The following is a 20,704-nucleotide window of genomic DNA, read 5'->3' on the forward strand; positions in this document are numbered from 1 at the left end:
ACCACCACAGAGGTCCTATTAAACTTTTCTCTTTCCCCAGTGTCTCTACATACGTGAACGAGGCTAGCACAGAGTGCTTATCCACATGGTTATGTCATGTGTTCTAAGTTAACATTCATCACATAAAGTGCTTCCAACGCTTACAAATTCTAACCAGTAAAACCCGAGGGAAAGCTGTGACATTTCCTAGTCCATGAAGATGTGATGGAAAGAAGGGTCACGCACATCTAAGTATTTCAAAAATAGAACATGATCAGAAAGAACATCAAGAGCAGGAGATACAGAACTATCTTCACAGTAAATAAGAGCACACTAACCACAGTAACCAAACACCAGCTCCAGAATATTTATGAAGAACTTGTTTTCAAATCTGTCAGTAAACAAACACATAGGAACATCAACCCTCATGCAAATTTTCAGGTGGCAAACTCAGCACACAGCATATACGGCAAAAGAAGATGCACTTCCTCCTCTCTCCAGACAGGAAAACAAGTTCCCATTCACTAAAATCAATTAATATCAGAAGTATAATTTCCAAAAGTACTAGAACACACTTAAGAGCTGTATTACACTGGCTCGATACTCTTTCATCTCAAACCCCACGTTTTAGTTGTGAGAATACCAAGAATTACTCTTCTAGAGACAACATTTACTTACTTACACAAGCAGAAAATCACACACGCTCAAATCTAAGTGTTAGCTTCTCTTTAACCTGATACAACATGATCTGATTTGCAGAAAAGGATTTACTGCAATATATCCAGTTAATTAGGGCTTGGCTTTATCCTTAGCAAGAAGGCTTTTCTGAGCTTACTTTTGGTGGGGTTTATTGATGTAGACTTTAGGACTTAGTTTGTTTAAAATAAATTAAAAAAAATAATATTCACAAAAAAAGCACACTACTTAAAGCATTAAATGGTAATGCTTATACTTCCAGAAAACCGTGCAGAAAGGTCATGCAGCTGGAGGGAATTTTTTTGTGTGCACTCTCTGAAAGAACTAGTTCTCCGTATAAAAATAAAGTCAGCCCAATTAAGATACAGAGATACCTGAAAGCTCCTGGGATTTTAAGGAGTCACCCATATTTCCAGGTATCAGAATTGCAACCAAAACACAAAGGTGCGTTACTGCAAAATAATGGTTACTACGCTACAGCAGTAGGTCAACTTAGGGACCTTTTTAACATCAGTTCATGCCATTACGTTGGAAAAAAATGAATGCCACAATGAGCAAGGAAGTATTTAAAAAGTGGTGACTTGAACCCGTATTTCTCACCTCTTTTGGGAGCAAGGAAATGAAGTCTCTTTGAAACTGGGGTTCTATCACTTGCATCATGTGTTTCACTTGTGTTGGTTCACAACTGTCAATGAGTTCATCTAAAGCAAGTAATTTCTCTGGTCCACTCCAGCTCTGCAAGAAAAAACAAAACCAATAAGCTTAGTCTGTATTAGTAAGCATCTCTGCTTTGCCAAAAATGCAAGTTAAGTTTCCTTGTCATCCTATGTGCAAGCATATTAAAAGGCAGCAAGACAAATGCTCATGTAAATTACACAAAAATGAGAATTTAATCAACACAAAATATTCAAAATTACTACACTGATTCTTAATAAAGAATTTGTTATACACACACATACAGATTAGCAATTAAGTACATTACAATATTTAATAGTAATAATTAAAATAATTAAGCTTCTTTTGAAGGTGATGAAATTTATGCACATATTACTGACAACAAAAGGGTTGAAACAAAATTTGCTTTTTTCTCCATTGTACATTCAAGTGAGGTAACTTTTAACCTTGATGTATCATCTGATAGACCAAAGACTTGAAACTGAATAAGAAGAAAGGAAAGGAACTTTCTCCAGAAATATACTGCCTGCTTGTTACTATGCTATGTCCCTATGTGACAATGCTGTATTTCAGAATCCTGGCTACAAAGCAACACGTATTTGTAGGTATCAATTTATACTTGAATAAACAGGGAATTTTGGCTGGTAATTTTCTTACTTCACATTTTGACTAATGGGCACCATAAAATCTGAAGATTTTAATAAGGTGCTCATCTGAGAGCATAGCAGATTAATAGCATGGTTTCTAGAGAAAAAAAAATAGTAACTCAATATACTGCATTTCTGAAAAGCATGCCTCAAACTCATCTATGCTCATCATAGAGTTTAGATCTGTTATGTGAAAACAATTTAAGGAAAAAATCATTTCTACAGGGAAAAAAAAAACAACAGCCACTGCTAACTGATTTAGCAACAGAATTAGAGCATGAACAAAGCCTCAGAGAGGAGAAAAAATGAGACATCAGTTTTTGAGAGCAAATTCACATTCTTCAATGTCTTCTAGAGTGACATTTACAAGTAAATTGATGCATGGAAATTATACTGCAGTTATGGTAAGAGGCTAGCTGAAATTTAAAAAAAATAAAGGGCAATATACCTTAGAATTAAGATTTCTGTTCTAGTCTGCCATGTATCTAAGGGCTCTTATTGCTCATAAATTCCTGTTCTCTTTAACTAACAATTAATTCTGGTCTCTGCAATACAACACTTGTGTACAGTTTCTTTCAGTAGCAACATTTGCTTCACAGAAGAGTTCTCCACACATCGTTCACTGAAGAGCTGTTTATCTCACTAACTTTCCAACTATTTGTTTCAGCAACCCTAAGTTTAGCAGCCTTTAGGTACAACCACTTGGATTCCTTCATCTTAGCTAGCGACTGTGTTTGAATTTAGGAGAATTAAAAGAAAAAAGGAAAAACCATATCTGTGCTACTTTCTCATACAGTAAGTTTCCAAGGTCAGCCTACTCTTAATCTATAAGCAGCTATAATAAATTAAGACAAATCAACCTGAATACCGTTGCACATCGCTGTGGCAAGAATGGATGACAGTTGTGAAGACATAAATAATTTCTCTGTGCACTATCTTAATCTGTAATTCTCCTAAGTTTCTATTTTTAAAATGCAATGCAGAGCTGAACAGAAAAGGGAACAGAGAAAATACAAGAAGGGGAAAGAGACACTAATGAATACAAGCAGCATCCACTTTCATTCTGTCCAGTCATCGTTACAGGGTGGCTGCAGGCAGCTACCTAAGGCTGTTCTTGAGCTATCAGTTGCTAAAGTTGTTTTCTCTGGGACACTGCCCCTTAGTCTGTCACATAACCAAAGAGACCCCCAGCTACTGTCAATAAGGGGTCTCTAAGGGAAGTTTGGCATGGAAGGATTTGATGGAGTAAGCGTGCCAGATGAACACAACTACTTCTGATACTGAAGGCAGGACTAAGAAATTGGACTTTCTGGACCCCAAAGCTTGATCTGCTTGCACAGAACAGCACAAAACTGCATTGAGCAGAGAGAAGGAAAAAAAAAAGTTTGTGGCTTTGATGAGGAAAAATGGAAACAAACAAACAAACAAACAAAAAAAACCAACACAAGTAAATGGGCACCAAACATTCTGCAAAATTTCAAACATTTTAGATGACTGAAGAGACCTAAGATACCTGTGTAGCATCCAGACACCTTGGACTTCTACCAGGTGATCCCCTTTCAGTTTGAAGATCTTTGTAAAGAATTTACATTATCTTTAAAATGCATTTGTTTAATTCCTTCGTGACCCCTGGGGCAGGGACTACTGATCCCAGGGAGCTGAGGACTTGAGGTTCCCAAACAAGGAGTCCCATCTTTCCCTCAGGTCCCCAGGAGGTCCCGTTCCTTCAGTCCCGGCCTTCTAACTGCTCATGCCATCCCTCATTCAGCATGCAGCTACTGCAGCCACAGCACTGCCTACCTAAAAAATGGCCCTTCAGCTCCCCTGCACTCTTGTGCTTAATCCTCTTTCCTGTCTTTATCAGGCATGCAAAACAGCTCGATATCAACACAAACATCTCTGCTGCTCCTACAACTTCCACCTCATCCCGCCCGTCTGACTCGCGACTCATCCTTTCACCATCTCCTCCTGTTTCTGCGCCTCTGCTATGAGCTATGCTCTTCTGTCACACAGCCCCAACCTATTAAACTCCAGTTTGCACAATTACGGTTTGCAGCAATTAGATCTTTCTTCTACTATAGGTAACTTAAGGACGCCTATTTTAAATATGTTACACTGCAGTACAATCTCAGAGTGCTATTCTTTGTGACTGCGTTCTGCTAACGGAGGTGCGCTGTTTCATGCAGACTTGCAGAAAGGGCTGTTCCGCGTCCTGCTGCCACTCAGCTCAAGCTAGTTACTGAGCTCCTGCCAGCTCAAAGGTGATCCCAGCCTCGGTACACAGAGCACGTGAACAAAATCCCCTGCAGGAAAGGCCATACCAGCAAGCGGCCTGTCACAACAGGGGTTCTGGGAACAAGGGGTGACTGAAGCTGAGTCAGGCTGAAGGTTCCCCCAGATGCGCTGCCTGCTCCTGGAGGAGCAGTGACAGCTGTGTCCCTGCTGCAGGCTGGCAGTGGGTTCACCCAGAGCTTCTTCCAAAGGGAACCTAGCTTGTACGTGCCAGAACTGCTCTGCCACCTGAGCCAAAGGGCTATGAGCAGAGACGACTGGGGCACTGGCTGCAATCCCCATTGCTGCTCCCAACCAAACTGGTATGGGTGAAACAGCCCAAAGCAGCACGTTGCTGCATGTGGGTCCTTCCCATTCTGCACATCAACACTGAGACCTTGAACTTGTAATCATAAAGAAGAAGATGCCGTAATGCTGGCGATGATATCATCTCCACTCCCTGCATCATGTAAGAGGTGGGCTACTCAGCCCCATGCATTTATGTATTCACAAGTGGCTCTGGAAGAGTACAAAGTGAAGAATGTAAGGTAATGCGAATTGCAGTGGCTCAGCCAACTCTTTCATGAAGGAAAGAAACAGTACTCTCGCCAGCCAACGATGACTAGAGGATTTGGGCACTGTTTAAACCATGGAGAAAGCAATGTTTCCAATCTGAGGCAGAATAATAGCCTTCACTAGTTACTTAAAACCACTGCCTGTACTTTCTGCCTTTGGAACAACTGTGACACCGCTACAAATGCCCCGAGATATCTCCAGAAAATTCAAATTTTTGATCAAGTTACCTAACACTTTAAGTATGCAAAGTAGGAATAATGAAGAGAGAAAAACTGAATTTAAGATACAAAGCAGTACTGTTGCTCACTAAATTTAGCACGCAGTTGATCTTTTCCCTTATCGCAAGCAACTTGGTGACTTAAAGACATTTCCTGTTCCAAATAAAATATAAACATGTTCGTTGTAAAAGAAGAAACCGTGTAATACGTTTGGCCACTGAGTTTTTAAAAATCCTGTAGCAGACATTAAAAAGTCCTGAAGCAAAGAGTCAGTACAAAACAGAAAAATAAATGGGCCTTTAAGAAATTAAATGGCTCAAACCTATCCCAATGCTTTTCTGCTTCTGCTTCCAGATTAACATTTCACTGAAATCAATATACATCTTCATTTTTAAAGGGAAAGTGCAAGCACACTTCCAACTGTTTCTCCTTTCTGCATTAGTTTTTGTCATTTTCAAAATGAAACACCTAGGTCAACTACAAAACGTAACAGCAGCAGTAATGTATAAAAATAAATTTTAAAACCTACAAACTTAGAGGACATCTTGTTTTCTTAGTATTTGAATTCTTTTGCTTTTACATTTGACCCCTCTACACTCCTTCCCCAAAGAAGTAAATAAAAGAGAGGGACTGAAGGCCAACGTACAAGCCAGGGACATCCAAGTAACTGAGAATCTCTGCTTACTGCTAGTTTCCATGCCAAAGTTTGGTTCTTCCTTGAAACAGGACATATGTCCAGCTAATGTGCCCCTGGAAACTTAGGTTTAAAATTAATTGGAAATATATTCTCACATAAAATATGATAGGGCTATTAAACAGGCGTTGGAGGCATAAAGTACCTCCTAAAGAAGCAAGGCCTCCCATTTCTGTTTCTGAACCATAAAAGCCTGGCATTGCAAGAACGATGTTACACGTGCCATTTGATTCTTCTCTCTGGGCAGAGCTACCTCCCCTGACTTGGGGATTGTGCTTTCATCATTTCAACAGGTAAGACTCACCTCCTTCACAAAATTCATGCAGAAAATTACAAAATGAGAAAATGAGAGTGCTTGGCATGCACATGACTTTAAAGGCTTTGGGTTGAAAGTAAAGGACTCCATTTGTGAAAGCAGTACAAACTATCAGTAAGAGCAGCTACTATTACTGAGTGCTACTAGATGATCCCTAGTTATTAAAGAGAGGCCTTTTTCTCTCAAGAGTCCAGATCAGAACTTGGAAATTACTACAGACAGTAAGTATTTTCAAAAACCAAAAATATCTGATTATTTACTTAATGGAGAGCATCGTTCCTCCGTTACAAAACCAAAAATAACAAGAAACCAATTGCAGGCAGACTTTCCATGCGCTTACATACTTTTCATGATGCTGACTAAACAACAAGTAGCAGCGCTCCTACTGCCACGCATCAGTCAGCCTTTCATTGCTTTTTTAATAAGTAGCTACTGATAACTGTTGATCTGAGAAAATGTACACTATGTCCTACACGTAAAATAGTTTTCCTTAGCTTAAAAGTTTTATCAGCATATTAAAATACAACGCAGAATTACATTAAGTATCATATCTACAAACTACCATTCAAATACGATCCTTAAGGGTTAAAAAGACACCTTTCTATGGACAGTCTTAAAAAAGACACACTATTACAATTACACATGAGCATGAACGATGTGTACAAGAACATCTTAATTCCAAACTTCCAATGTCTTATGCAGATCATAAGTGTGTAAAAATAAAGAGGGAAAGGAGTTCTCCGTTATTATTTTAATGTTCAGCCAAGACAGTGATTGAGATCAATGGTACTATGTGGCAGCATGAATCAAGCCAAAAGCACACTCCCGCCTGCAAAATTGTATGCTCACTACTGTATCTACAACATTGTTGTTCTATCTTTGGAAACGTCTGTTATCATAATTGAAACTATGCCTGCGTTAGTTACTTATTCCTTCTGAAAACACTTTTAGAAGTAATGGTTTATTAATCAAGATTGGAAGACGTAATATTTCCGTTTTTCAAATCAATGACTGGGAGTCATCCCTCCTTAAAAACACATCGCACAGCTGCACAGCAGAGCTCTCTGATGCTCTCCTTGCCCTAAGAGCACTGCGCTGCCCCAAGGTGTGTCTGTGTTAATGCACACTGAATTGGCTCAGCTGCTCCCAATGTAGTGTCATCCAGGTGTCAGCCTCCACTGTGCAAGTGTCCCTCATACTACTGGGTTTTGGTTTCTCTGCTTTTTGGTCACATTAAATTTTAGACATCATTGAAGGCTGTTGGAAAGATACAGAAAGCCTCTTTTCACCCTGTTCTCACTGTAAGCACGTGTACCAGCTGACACTGTGTTCAGTACTCAAACATCTAAAAAAATACACACTGAGTATCCATTTAACCTATTTTTCCTAAACATTTCTTTCTATTCTTAGAAGATAGCAGACTTGGGATAAATTTAGTGCCATACCTACGCTGAGGCAAACCACGCGCTCCCGCTTGCCAGTCTCCCAGTGAAAATGTCTCCAGTTAGCTTGAGGCCACGGAGGCAGCCGTAACATGCTGGACTGAATTTGCAGAAAATGTGAAAGCATCAAACAGTATGGGCTATTTTATTAAGAAACCAAAGAAGGCAGTATTTTTTGTGAGTTTCTACAGTAACTAGCTAAAATGGGCAGCTATGTTTCCTTGAAGTTGATGTCCGTTTGTTTTTTCAACAGTACACAAAATCAATGCTGTAAACACTGTGGGATATACAGCGAGGAATGCCTTCACTGAAGCAGCCTTTTGCTTCAGTCATGGAGGTAAGCTACTTTCTTTAAGCGCGAGTTACCTGAAACATTTTCAGCCATTCCTGAAGGCCCGTGGGTGGCTGCACAGATGTAATGCGGCGGCGCTGCTGCCCCTGGCCATTGGCTGCCCTCAGGTCCCCAAAAGTGGTCGGTGTGGCAGAGCATGGCACCAGCCCTGTGGTACTGGAATACAAAGTGAAAGTTGTGTGTAAAACATTGAGAAAAAAATTAGAGTCTACAGCAGAAAAACAAACCTAGTACAGAAGTTGCAGCTATTACTTAAATTTTACTTAAAAAGCCTTAAACTTCCTGCAGTGACAACAACATGAAAACATTCTGCTGGTTGCCTGAGGCATCAGTTTCTCTGATGCCTTTTCATCCCTTGCTCCCAAAAAATTCATTTCCACCACTGCACTACTAATCTGCCAGGGCCAAAAAATGGCTGCTCCATCAATTGCCCACTATGTTGTCATAAGGATGCATGGTCATATAATCCTTTTCTTGCCGGAGGGTTTCCTTTTTCTCTGGGCTGCATTTGTGCCTTCTGACTGTTCTCAATGTGCTGACAGAGGTGTAGGGAGCCAGTTAAGAGTCTCATCTCTATGTAACGTGCTACTGCTGCTGCGTCAACAAACAGAAAAATATCTATCGTTAGCTCTTAATATGTTCTGTTGACAGAAAGCTACAAGTATCAAACAATTCCACTGCCCTAGTGACTGGAATTGGCCTTTGAAGTACTCATTAGTGTTTTACAGTTTGTGTGTTAATGGAGGACACAGGAACTCATAAAGGGGGGCTGAAGTTAAGGGAAGCCAAAGGTGCTCCCTGAACTACAGTTTTTTTTTTGCAGTCTGACATGTTAAAAAACAGCTCATTCATATGGGATGGGGTTTTATAAAAAAAAAAGCTGGGATTAAGCTGCTATTGTAGAAGTCTACTGTAATACAGCTGAGTTATCTTTTTTTTTTTTCCTAACGTAATGTAAAGTACTTTGGTCACAGAATGCCAACATTGTATTCCCTAGCAGGAAATCTGGAACTGTAGGATGGTGTTTTCACAAACATTATAATTCTGAATACAGTCCTGGGACTCCAAAAAAAATCCTGTTATTTATGATAAGCCCAACTCTTCAGCAGGTATGAGCTTCAGGGGTTTACTGACATTTCAGTGGCTACAATAATAGCTTCCAAAGATGCAGAGCAGGTTCATTTTCATATTTATCTCATCATAATCTACACATTTTTCACTCTTCAGTCTTCTTTGTTCTGAAGGACAATCAGCATGGTCTACCATTTACCCAAATAGGTAAAGAAAAGAATGATTTCAATAGGCTTTTTTTTTTCTTTTTCTTTTTTTTTTTTTGCTGCTAATTTTACTGAGTAATAACATAAAGATAATGTGATATAAAAATACTGTTTCAGAGATCCGGGATCCTCTTAATGGCACTCATTTACTGGCTTTACCTGGTATATGCAAACAAAGTTCATCAGACCTGCCAAGTTAAAGAGCGTCTGATCCCAGGCAAAATGAAAAAGCAGACACAAGAGCCACATTATTTGCCTAAACATTATTACAGAAAATACAATCGAACAGTTTAAGAGAGAGGATAAGATGTTATTTAAGGATTCTTTTATGCCAATAATGACACAAAATCCAATCGTTGACAATAGAAAATACCTTTCTAAAACAAAATCGGTATTTACAGCCTACTCATTCTCATCACCTGTACAGAGACAGTGCCAAGGCCTATCATTTCAGTTCCAGAAAAAGGCTCTCAGCTTTGGCTTATGGTGCATGTGAACAATTACATAGCCTTGAGCTTGCCACAGAAGAACAGGTACACTTTAATTTCTCCTGTGGTAAACTGGTTCTCATTCAAAACCAGGTATTCAAAGCAAGACCTGAAGCGTCTTTCCTTTGACCTGAGATTAAACCACAAGATTTTTGGTCATACTTTATTTTTTCTGTTTGCTTTCAACCACCTGAAAGGGCCAGCCGGGTTTCTGTGGAAGCTGGGTGAGTGCAGCAGTTCCTTTGAACGTGACAGATACACGTGACAAAAAGCATACTTTCCTTGTTCCTGAACTGTTTGCTTTTACATGAGAGCAGAGAAGGATGTGCCACATGAAGAACGGGTGGGTGAACAAAAGTACTTTGCTGTGGGAAGAATGGAAAAGCCTGGAGAAGCCTCAGCTTGTGAGAGGTAGAAGCTGTAAAACGTGCTTCTGGGCAACAAGGCACCGTCTCTCTTTCTCTGCTGCAGTGTTTATGTATCAGAAAAGCAACTAGGGAACCTGTTTCTTCACGCTGTCCTAACTTTTCCACTCACCACCTGGCAAATCTCTTAAAGGAAGAGATATAAAATACTTTTGAAAGATCAGTTGTTGAATGCTACAATAGCATATTGAGCAAAAATAATGTCTCCAGACACATTTAGAAGGAGAGCACAATGCTTGTAGGAGGGAAGATGCTTCCTACAGGGGAAAAAAACGTATAACGGTGTAAATTCAAAACTAACGGGAAGCAGTGCAGCATGAGAGCACAATTGTTATGGCAACTGTGTAGTAAGAGCTGCAGTTGTACCACGTGCATCCAGGGCCTCCTCTGCCAGCCTGCCTCTCCTGTTTGGGTCTGACTGGGGTGAGGGGCACACTGTGTGCCATGTAGCACTGGGCAGGAGCACAGCAGCACACCAGAGCCCTCTGTAATTTCACATCATGGATAGCAAGCACACACGTGTTCCCACTAAGATCAGATGGTCTGCTCTGCCTACATAAATTTCCATTCTCTCATTCCCGTTGCCATAGCAAAGTGATACATTTGATCACAGTTTGTAATAGTCTTTAGGTTTATCATTATGTCCCTTTTTAACAGGCTGATTGATTTTATTCCCACGAATGCTTAGGCCCCTGAAAAGTCGCTAAGTAAACGGGTGTGCTATATTTAGAATTAGACACAAACCTCAACCGAACAAATGTGCAAGTCTGGTTACTTCATTAGAACTCACCTTCAGTGTTGGTGATTTAAATTAGCTAAGCAACACACAAACACGGATACCACCCTTCCTCTGCTCCGCAGTGCTTTAATGTTAAGAGGAACAATGACCCAGGCTTAGCAATTGGAAAGATAGATACACCCAAGAATCGTGGAACCAGCGGTCTGTTATTGAAAAAAATTACCTTGTGTATTCTGAGACTTTGCAGGGTTTCTTCCCCAGAGAGAAAGAACGGACCTCGGAGCCATGGTCCAACTTTCTCTTCATCTGTAAGGTGAGGGAAAAGAGTAACAAGAGGGGTTTAGTGACACAACAGGCTGTACTTACGCATACTTCTGTAAAATTTATGTGTTTCTACTTGTACTTCAATAGTAGATTTCAACAAAGTCGATGCTCAGAACATCAGTCAAAGCAATATTTTAGTCTCGAGCTTTAGCTAACGATACTTGATATGTATTTCTATATGATGCACATACATATTAATGCTGTCTAAGGTCCAAAACCCATTGGAATCACATTCCTTTAATTTCAAATGCTTAAAACTGTGCGTAACTCCATGTCGCTTTATTTACTGAGCTGGTCCCTCTCTGTTCTCCAGGGAGGGGAGGAGAAATCCTAAACCAACCCCTTTCCTCCTCTGTGCCCAGATTCACTACCAAAAGTCGCGTGCAAATGGTTAAACTCTACAGCTAAACTATAAGCATTATAAAGTAAATATTCACTCTCAGGCCTAAATAAATTCAAATATGTGTTTTATTTCATCCATGCTTTTATTTTAAAGTTGTAGTATGACAACAGTCATGGAACTGCAGTAAAACCAACCAAGAGAGTAACAGACATTTTCACCAAAAGGGAAAGGATGAAAAGCAGTAAATCTCGCTCTTGAATGTCACCCTCAATTAAATCTGATCAAAACCAAATAATGAGCAGGGCAGCTGCTAACAGGGGAAGCCGGTCTGCAAAAATTACCGGAGAGATGGAAACCAACGAAAGCCATATTTATCCAGTCAAACAAATAAGGATTACTTTTCACGTATTTGGGTAATCTTTAACCACAGGCTCCTGGACCCAGTGAGATGCTGCTGTGCTGAACAGTTTCTGTGGGTTTTGTTGCTTTAATTTTTGAAGAAGCAATGCACTGGAGCACTTTAGCCAGCAGAAGGATACTTACTGCTGTTCAGATCCGTGAGCTGCAAAACGCATGAACTACCTGTGCAACAACTCAGACTTCAATTTCAACATTTTCATTTTTTTTTTTTTTTTTTCCCCTCTAAATGTTATATTTAAGATACGGGGTTTAAAAGTTAGCATCTTACGTATGACACTGATCTGATCTTTTTAAATACCGTGTTACAGTACATTTATTTAACTGTTTCTTACATCAGCCCTACAAGTAAAAACAAATCAAAATCCAATCAGGATGGTCCTCTTTTTTTTTTTTTTTTTTTTTTTTTTCACTTTCCCTAAACAAACAGCCACTGCAGACGGTGTGGCTGGCGGTTGGTTACGGAGGCAGGAAGCCGGGGAGAGCCGCCCGCAGCCGCACACCGCATCCCCGCCGTGCCCACGCGGGACGGCGCAGCGTGTCACGATGGCAGCGCGGACCAGGACGCCTCGGGCGCTGCCAAACCGCCAGGCTCCCCGCGCTGCTCCTACCCCCGGCGCCTGGGAGGAGCAGCCCCCAGGCTTCCCCTGGAGACGGGCTGCGAGCATCGCCGCAAAACCACCGGTACCGTCTTCCATCTCTGTGCCAGGCCAACCATCGCGTACGCGAGAGGCTCTACCACGGACGGACTTTTCAGAAAGGGCTTTTCGTGGGGAAGGAAACTACCTTTCTGACACGCTCCTAACGCATCGCCTCTCGGGCTCGCAGCAGAGGGAGACGCGGTTTCCGGGAGCTCACCTCACCGGCACCGAGTACGGAGCCCGCAGCACGGCGAGCGGCCACCCAGACTCACTCCTTCGCGGTAGCAACGGAACCAACGTGCGATTCTTACGTATGGTTCCACGGCCGTTTGCCTAACGATTTCAACGATCTCTTTCTCGCTTAATTTTCTGTCATTTTAAGGAACTTTCCCCTCGGGTCCGCCGCACGGGCAGACTTTCAGCATCTCAGGAGGTGCTACGCAAATACGCGTGAAAACCGTCATTTAGCACATGGAGATGATAAAACTTTCTCCGCAACCGGGAGCTCCGGCGGCAAGACGCGGCCAAGGGAGGCATTGCTGCAACCGCCAGAGAGGAACTGCGGAAGGGCTGCGTGTCCCCGCGAGCGCGCAGGCGGCCGCCGGGAAAGCGTAGGTCCCTCCGACGCCGTTCGCTGCGATAATTGGGATTGCGGTGCGGGAGAAGGGCGGCCGGCGCGGCACGGCTCGGCGGGCAGGCGGCATGCAGGCAGCGAGCCGCCCGCCCCGCCGCGTCCCTGCGCACTGCAGCCCTCGGGCGGGGACGCGCGGCGCGGGGTACTCACTTTGTAGAAGATCATCTTGAGGGTGCCGTAGAAGCCCATGGTGTCGGCGCGCTTTCCCTTGCGCGCCCGGCGGCCGGGCAGGCGCTGGCAGTACAGCCCCTTCTCCGGCAGGTAGCTCACCGCCTCCCGCCCCGACATGCTCGGCCGCGGCAGCGGCGGCGGGCACTAGGGCGGCTCGGCTCGGCACGGCAGCTCTCGGCCCGATGCTGCGCGGCGCGGAGCCGGCTCCCTCCCCTCTCCCCTCCCTCCCCTCTCCCCTCCCTCCTTCCCTTCCTTCCCCGGCGCCCGCCCCGTCCCTCCTCCCGCCGTCCCTCCTCCCTCCGCCCGCCCCCGCAGCCGCCTTGCCGCGGCACTGCGGGCCGGGAGCCCCGCGCCCGCCGCCCCTCCCCGCGCCGTCGGGGCCTTCCCCCGAGCCCGGCCCCGCGGGGCTCCCGGCGGCGGCGAGCGAGCTCGTTCCCACTAATGATAATGAGCCCGCCGCCCCCGGCTCGGCCGCCGCTCGGACACAGCTGCCTGCCGCGGACACCAATTAGTCCTTCAAAAGTGCGATTAATTTTAGAATTATTCGAAACGCGCTACAGTTTGTCGGGAGGGGCGGGGGGGGATAAAAAAAAATGCTAAAATACCCTCTACCAGGTAAACAATAGACCCCGACCGGCTTGGAGGAGGCCGGAGGTGCACCAGCCGCATCCAACAATTGTGTAACGCGGACTGAATGGCGAGGGGCCGCGCTGCGCCGAGGCCGCGGAAGGCAGCGCCGGTGCGGCTTCCCAGGGACATCGCACCGCCCCTGCAGCGCCCTGCACCGCCCCGCTGGGGGGGAAGAGGGGGGGAGACGGACGCCCCGCTGCGGGGGCCCTGGGGGAGCACACCTGTTACCGAGCGCTCGCCGCACGGCCACGCACCTGCGCGCCCCTACGCTTCTACTCAAGGGTAGGGAAGTTCTGGGGCCGCGGGTGGGCTCTCGGCTACCTGCAACCGGCACAGCGGGCGGGCAGCTGGGGGCGGCTGAGTTTCTGAAATGATACATTCCATCTCCTGCAGTTTTCCTCTCGGCCTGGTTGCTGTTCTGCAAAGTTTTCTGCCCGAGTGCTAAAAACAAAGCGGTGCAGAGCATCCCTGGAAGAGGAGCTGAAGGCGCAGCACTGCCCTGCACTGTGCTGCAGCTGGGGCTGCTCGACTGCCTCGTATGCCAAACACGGAGCCTTAGCCTGTTGGCCTGAGGGGAAACCATCTTCTCCATCACACAGAATACTATGAAAAAAAGTAGAGAAAACCACGTATCTAACGGAGAGGAATTGCCTTCTGCAAGATCCTTCAGCCTACTCATCAGTACTTAAAAAAAAATCTCATCTGTACTAAGACTTTATTACAGCTCAGTGCGCTCGCTGAGTGTTGGCACGCAGCACACTCAGGCACTGCTTCTGCAGTCCTACCCATCTCCTGGCCGACGCAGAGTCCTCAGCCCATTCCATCTCCAGTGAAAATGGCTCTGCCCATCAAATCTCGGCATTTACGCCGTCATCCATTAAACTGCAGTGCTGTATATTTTATGAGAACAAAATGGTCCTGAGTTGACTTCATACTTCAGATATGGAGAGCTGTACACATCCCTAGAGACTATTACCGTCTTCCTTTGCTCGCACATCACACGCAAAAGGGAAGGAAAAAGCCATAGGCTGCACATACACATAAAATAATCACAGGAAGCAAATTAATACTCAAATCATCAGAGAATGACAGCAGAGAGCATTACTGCTCTGGGTATGTGGAAGTACTTCATCCACAGGCACGGCCAACACGGTGCACCAGGATCCTGCCTGCCTCTCTTTGTCCCCAGCCTTGCAGTGAGGGTAGGACACCCTGCAAGCAGCCTCTCCCCACCCCACCACAAGTGCGACCTGACCCATGAGAGGGTTCCTCCTTGAAGAGAATGCTTCAGGATAAGCAGTATGTTGATTGATAATTAGAAATTACTGTTTTTCTCTCTTATGGAGTACTGCTGATGCTGATTCCTTCTCCTTTGAGAAGGATTGGCAGGTATTCTCTCGTGGTAAGAATCCCACTGACTTAATCACTCATCTCATCTCAGCCAGGACCACGCAGTAACCCCAGCAACCACCTGTTTGTGGTGGAAAATCTGGTGCATCAGACAGCTACGTGCAAAGAAGGGTTGGAGTTCTGATGTTAGAGGTAGCCCTGACAGATTTTGACACGTTAATGGTGACTGCCTTTCATCAAGCAGCCCACCTTTCTCAGAGCAAAAATCAAACACTGCACACGGATCTCAGGGAATATTTTTCCCTACAGCATTACCACTCTTGACTGTCCACCACCACCAACACATAACCATCTGCCTGAAGGTGAGGCTGGCAGCCCCTGGCACAGCGACACTCCACTTGGGTGCCCGCTCCTCCCCAGAGTGCCCACCCACCTCGGCAGAGTTCAGAGTTGGGAATACGCCATGACACTAGTCGTATGGAACAGCACAAGAGATGACTGAAGGCCTTGCATAAGTCAAGGAGAACTAACCAAACCGTGAGGACTGTGCAGCGCTGCAGGGCACAGCAGCTCCACTCTGCACCACCTTAGGAAATGGAATAGCGGACAGCTGAGCCGCTGACCCTCGGATGCTTCTGGGAACCCAACAGCAAGTAGCAGAGATGATGCATCCATTTATATCTTTACTGACATTTGCAATAATCTTTACTGCGGTAACTTAATACGCTCTAAGCATACTTAATGGTATCGAGTAAATGCTCATTGCAAATTAACATACAGTGAGGCTAACTGGACTTTATAAAACAATTTCAGAAAATACATCAAAAGTTGCCGTGTTTCTCTATTTCACATATGTTCAATTTCAAAGGCTGCTTTTGTTTTGCTACAGCTAATTTGTCAAGTTCCTAAAACCCCAATATGATTTGTGACTCTGAGATAAATGCCCACACCAAAACAACATAGTTTCCACTGGACACAAGTCCAGCCTTATTTCCCGTCATACTGCCAGCTCTTAATTAATAAATATTCACATCATCCAATTCTTTTCCTGTTGGCAACATTTCTAGCACCTTTACCAGTCTGTCATGTGGCATGCTGTAATTAAGATTGTCTATTACTTCTAATGAAAGACCAGAATGAATTACAGAAATCACCCGCAGAGCTATATAATCCCCAGAAGAACAGAGATTATAATGCAACAGGCCAAAGAAACAACCTTTTTGGATTTTGGGTTGGAGAAACATTTTGGAGCGAAGAGTTCTGGCTGTAACAATGGACAGTTGGCATTTTGGGAAGATGCCGGTGCTTCAACCAGCGAACGCAAAACACGTTTGCGTGCCTAATTGGCATTTCATATACACATATGTGCCTTCTGCACACAGAATGCGCGCAGGAGGAACTGCGGAGCAATATGGTTTGGTATCTCCATTAATATTGGTAAATGCATCATTCAAGACAGTGCCAGAAAGGATTCTGTGTACTCGGCACATTTAGCAGACATTTAGCAGACTGCCTCCTTTAGAGACGTTTCAGAAGGATTTTTGTGTGGTGTCTAATAAGATTGCTTTTTTTTTTTTTCAACCCCGGAAAACCAAATGCCCTAATCAAGAGGGGCCAGTCCTCAGCCGCATATGATTTAACCCAGAGACATCAACGAGGACCCAGGAAGGACAGTCAGGCTTAGTTATTTTCCCTTTTTCAGATTTGAAGCAGCCTAGGTTTTAAGCACTTCCCTTCTGCTCCATAATCGAATTAGGGCAGCTGCAGCACTCGGCACTTTGTCTTCTATATTTGACCTCTCCATCCGACCACATACTTCATTTAATTTGCCAAATGCTCCCATTCAGGCAAGAATCCGGCCCCACAGAGAGGTACTTCTGCCATCTGCTTGAGACATTTAACTGCAGCTTGGGCTCTTACATACGTAGGTGTGCTGCACTATGCTCCCCACTCAGTCAATGCGAAAGGCAGATGCTAGAAGTCTGACTCGTGTGAAATCCTGACAGAGGAGGGGAAAAATCCCATCCTGTAGTATATGTTAAACATGTACAAAGTAATTCCTCTACAGAAGGGCACTACTATAATTGTTAGACATTTAATTTTTTTTAATGCATTATGAGATGGGCCAATGGGAACTTGGAAAGCCAATGCTTTTGTGGTTTCTCCCAGTTCAGTGAAGGCCAGGCAGACCTTGCAGCTGTCACTGATCTAAGATGTATTAGCGGGCATCCTAAGCACGGAGCAGGAGCGATTTTAAGGTTAAACTCCACATCTGTAAGTGGAGCAAGATGCACGTATTAGGTTGCTGATGAGTTCAAGAAAATATTCAGATACCCAGCAAAGTGAAAGGATGCAGCATAGGCTTATAACATAATTTACCACACTGCTGTCACCAAACATTTGCGTAGAATGTGTAATTACAGTAATGATGTGACAGCACAGACTTAGAGAAATGAATTTAAGCGTGCAAGTTTGCGATCAACAGTCATCATCTTGGTTAAGAAGCGGGAAGAAAATGGACCTCAACTCCCTGAAATGCAGTTCAGATGGAGAAATTTATAATCCATTTACTCATAATTTCAGCAGGAGACTCAGTGAGGATCGTACTCACATGTATGTCTCAACAGAGATACAGGCAAATTCTAACTCATGATCTCATGCCATGCAAACCCAATCACTGCAATACTGATCAGTAATTCACAGCTGCAGAATTGAGGGACTTGAAGTTTGAGAAGAAGCAAAGCAAGCAGCATCACATGAGGCAGGAGGCACAATGAGAAACAGCACAAAGCCTTCAAAGGCTTACTTAGATGCAGCAGCAAGGACATTATACCTTGTGTTATAGGTGTTACTAAATTGTTTTACTAATTGCATAATGTTTCTAGGCTAAGTATTTCTAAAAACTGCTGTCACACTCAAGTTTTCCATGTTAATATTATTTATTTCTACATAAAGTAAAGTACTGTAGTTCCTAAAACTGTAAACAGCCTTTACATTTTTAGCCTTATTCCCCCCAGGGAATTAAATAGGCATAGATAACAACTGAATATCAGATCAATATTTATTAATAAATCCTGATTTTATGAGAGTAGTATGAACTTTATAAATACCACTTTCAAAGGTGTTATATCTTTGGCAGACATTTCTCATAAACCATTCCCTTTTAACATTTATCTTAAAAAATAATTTAAGTTTTAAATATTCTGTGTTAGGATTCAAAAGGCGTACTATCTAATGGCCACAAAAATAGTTTTGAGAAGGATTTATACATGAAGTGTATGGAATAGACTTCATCATTAGATATTTAGAATAAACTTCAAATTACATTTCAAGATCAGCTAGACTGCAAAGACAGGCTTAATGTAATAAAGCATCCCCACGTCTCCAGCAGAGCAGAACTCCCCTCTGAAGGTCATTTATCCTGTCCTCTGCATTGGTTGGGCACAGAACTTGAAACATCTGCTTAGATTATTGGAAAGGACTACAGCCACAGCTGTCACACATCCATTTGCTGAGGGGACATTTGCACACAGTTTCCTGGAGACAACACCAGCTCAAGATGTTCTAGCATCACAGAACATCCACATTCCTGTGTGGCACTCACCCTTGTGTTTCTGCAGGCACAAACACCTGTGGGAATGCTCTGCAAACTGGGTAAGTGAGCTCATGCAGACTGAGGGGAACCAGTTTTAACCTTATTCCTCCCTTTTTTTTTCCCCCCCCCTTTAAACCTGTTATAATTTAGTCTTTCACCACGTCTTGACAAACGACTAAGCTAGCAGGAGCAAGCAAGTAATAACAGGCACACAAAACAAACTTTGTGAGCCAAATACAGCACTGAGAAAAGGCAGGCAGAACTGCTACTCACGTGCCCCATGCTGAGGCCGTAAACCTATTATTTACACCTACAGTCACTGCTCTCTCTGCTATAGCTGGACATGCATTTAAGCCAGCACAGGCACTTAGAAGGAGCCATCTCGTGCCTACAGCTGCCCTTGGCCATCCACTTCCATGCTGGCACCCCCCTGCAGCAGGCAGTGTGTGGCTGTGCAGTGAAGCAGGGTAGCAGCTGGCCTGGGACAACTCTGGGGACTGTTCTGCCCCAGGAGAGCTACAGCACACATTTGCTCAACTACAATCCTGGGTGACGAGGTAAGGGACTGCAGTTTAGGCTTTGTCCTCCCAGACAAGGGGGCTGTGTTGTTACCAGGGAGCAACTCTGTTGCGTTAAAAAAAAACATACTTAAGCCTCTGTCAAATAAAAACGGACACAAAAGCATTAGAGCTTTCCCACAAAACATGCACTACAAGGTGAACTGCAGGCTGGGGTAAGAACGTCAACCTTCCTTAAACATGTCATGTTAAAACTCCAGGGAGGTAGTCTCATTAGAACTGTGTATTATTTCACTGGAAAGCAAAACAAGACATTTTCTTCCCAAAGCCTTTTCTTTCCTAGCTGAAGAAAAAGATAGATGAAAAAAATATCAGTGGAGCTAGGCTTCACAATGCTTTTAATTCCCTGTGACAGCAACTGCATGGAAGTTACCTATGCACAAGTCTCATACGCTTTGTTTTAAAACTGGGAAAACTCTCACGTAAAGATTTTTCATAACACATGCTGCAAGGAGCAGAATTAAGGTCGCTAATGCAGCCTGCACTTTCACATGCCCACCTGCTTTCTGCACAATGGGAACATTATGAGGTTTTTTCCTTGTGTTTTGCCTCTACAGCATTAGCACATTATTCATTTTTCAAAAGAAGGTATTGCACATAATGCAACCTGCAAAACATTCGCTAATGGCAGCAGATCTCAAGAACTGCATCTTCATTCATTGTGCTCCTATTAAAGTTAACTATAATCTATTTATTATATCATTAAACTTAATACATTGCGAGATGAATTCTATTTATAGACGCAGTAATAGCCGCGTTAATCACTCAAGTTCACATTGAGTGGGCTGTGGCGCGATGCAGCAGCTCTCATGTCAGTGAGCAGAAGCAGGTGGCCCCAGCCCAGCCACGCAGCCTGATGCAGCCCTGCGGCACCGTGCGGCCCTCGCCAGCCCCGCTGGGTCCCACCTGCAGTTGAGATCAGGAGCAGAGCTGCACGCGGCAGCCACCCAGGCTCCGGGCGTGAGGCTTGGGGCACCGCGAAGGCAGCAGCCTGTGCCTCACCAAGCGGGCATTCATCTAGTCATTTTCTACAATATCACCCCCGGGCTCCATTTTTAATAATTTTTATATGACCATTATAATCATTTCACAGATTCTGCCGATGCTGAATGCCCCAGATGTAGTCCATAAAGTTAGAAAAACATGTGCCTGAGACATTTAATCCCATCTCCTATGCACGAAGCACAAACCCTTCTCGCTGACAAATGTACCACAATCACAACGCT

General features: G+C 44.0%; 1 protein-coding gene across 4 annotated transcripts in view; it reads right to left on the bottom strand.

Annotated features, from left to right (window-relative positions):
• FBXW7 (F-box and WD repeat domain containing 7) overlaps positions 1-20,704 on the bottom strand; it is a 162,052-nt gene that overhangs the window by 18,508 nt on the left and 122,840 nt on the right. For 3 of the 4 annotated variants that reach the window (XM_085222212.1, XM_085222211.1, XM_003205441.5), the window contains exons 3-5: positions 11,019-11,101; positions 7,881-8,022; positions 1,276-1,410 (exon numbers count right to left, since the gene is read on the bottom strand). In XM_085222212.1, coding sequence (XP_085078338.1) covers positions 1,276-1,410; positions 7,881-8,022; positions 11,019-11,101 — 360 coding nt within the window. Of the gene's footprint in view, positions 1-1,275; positions 1,411-7,880; positions 8,023-11,018; positions 11,102-13,304; positions 13,551-20,704 lie in introns of those variants that run through there. The other variant, XM_085222213.1, reaches the window with a different exon arrangement.

This window comes from Meleagris gallopavo, chromosome 4 (assembly GCF_905368555.1).
Source record: "Meleagris gallopavo chromosome 4, MGAL_WU_HG_1.1, whole genome shotgun sequence".
Lineage (NCBI taxonomy): Eukaryota > Metazoa > Chordata > Aves > Galliformes > Phasianidae > Meleagris > Meleagris gallopavo.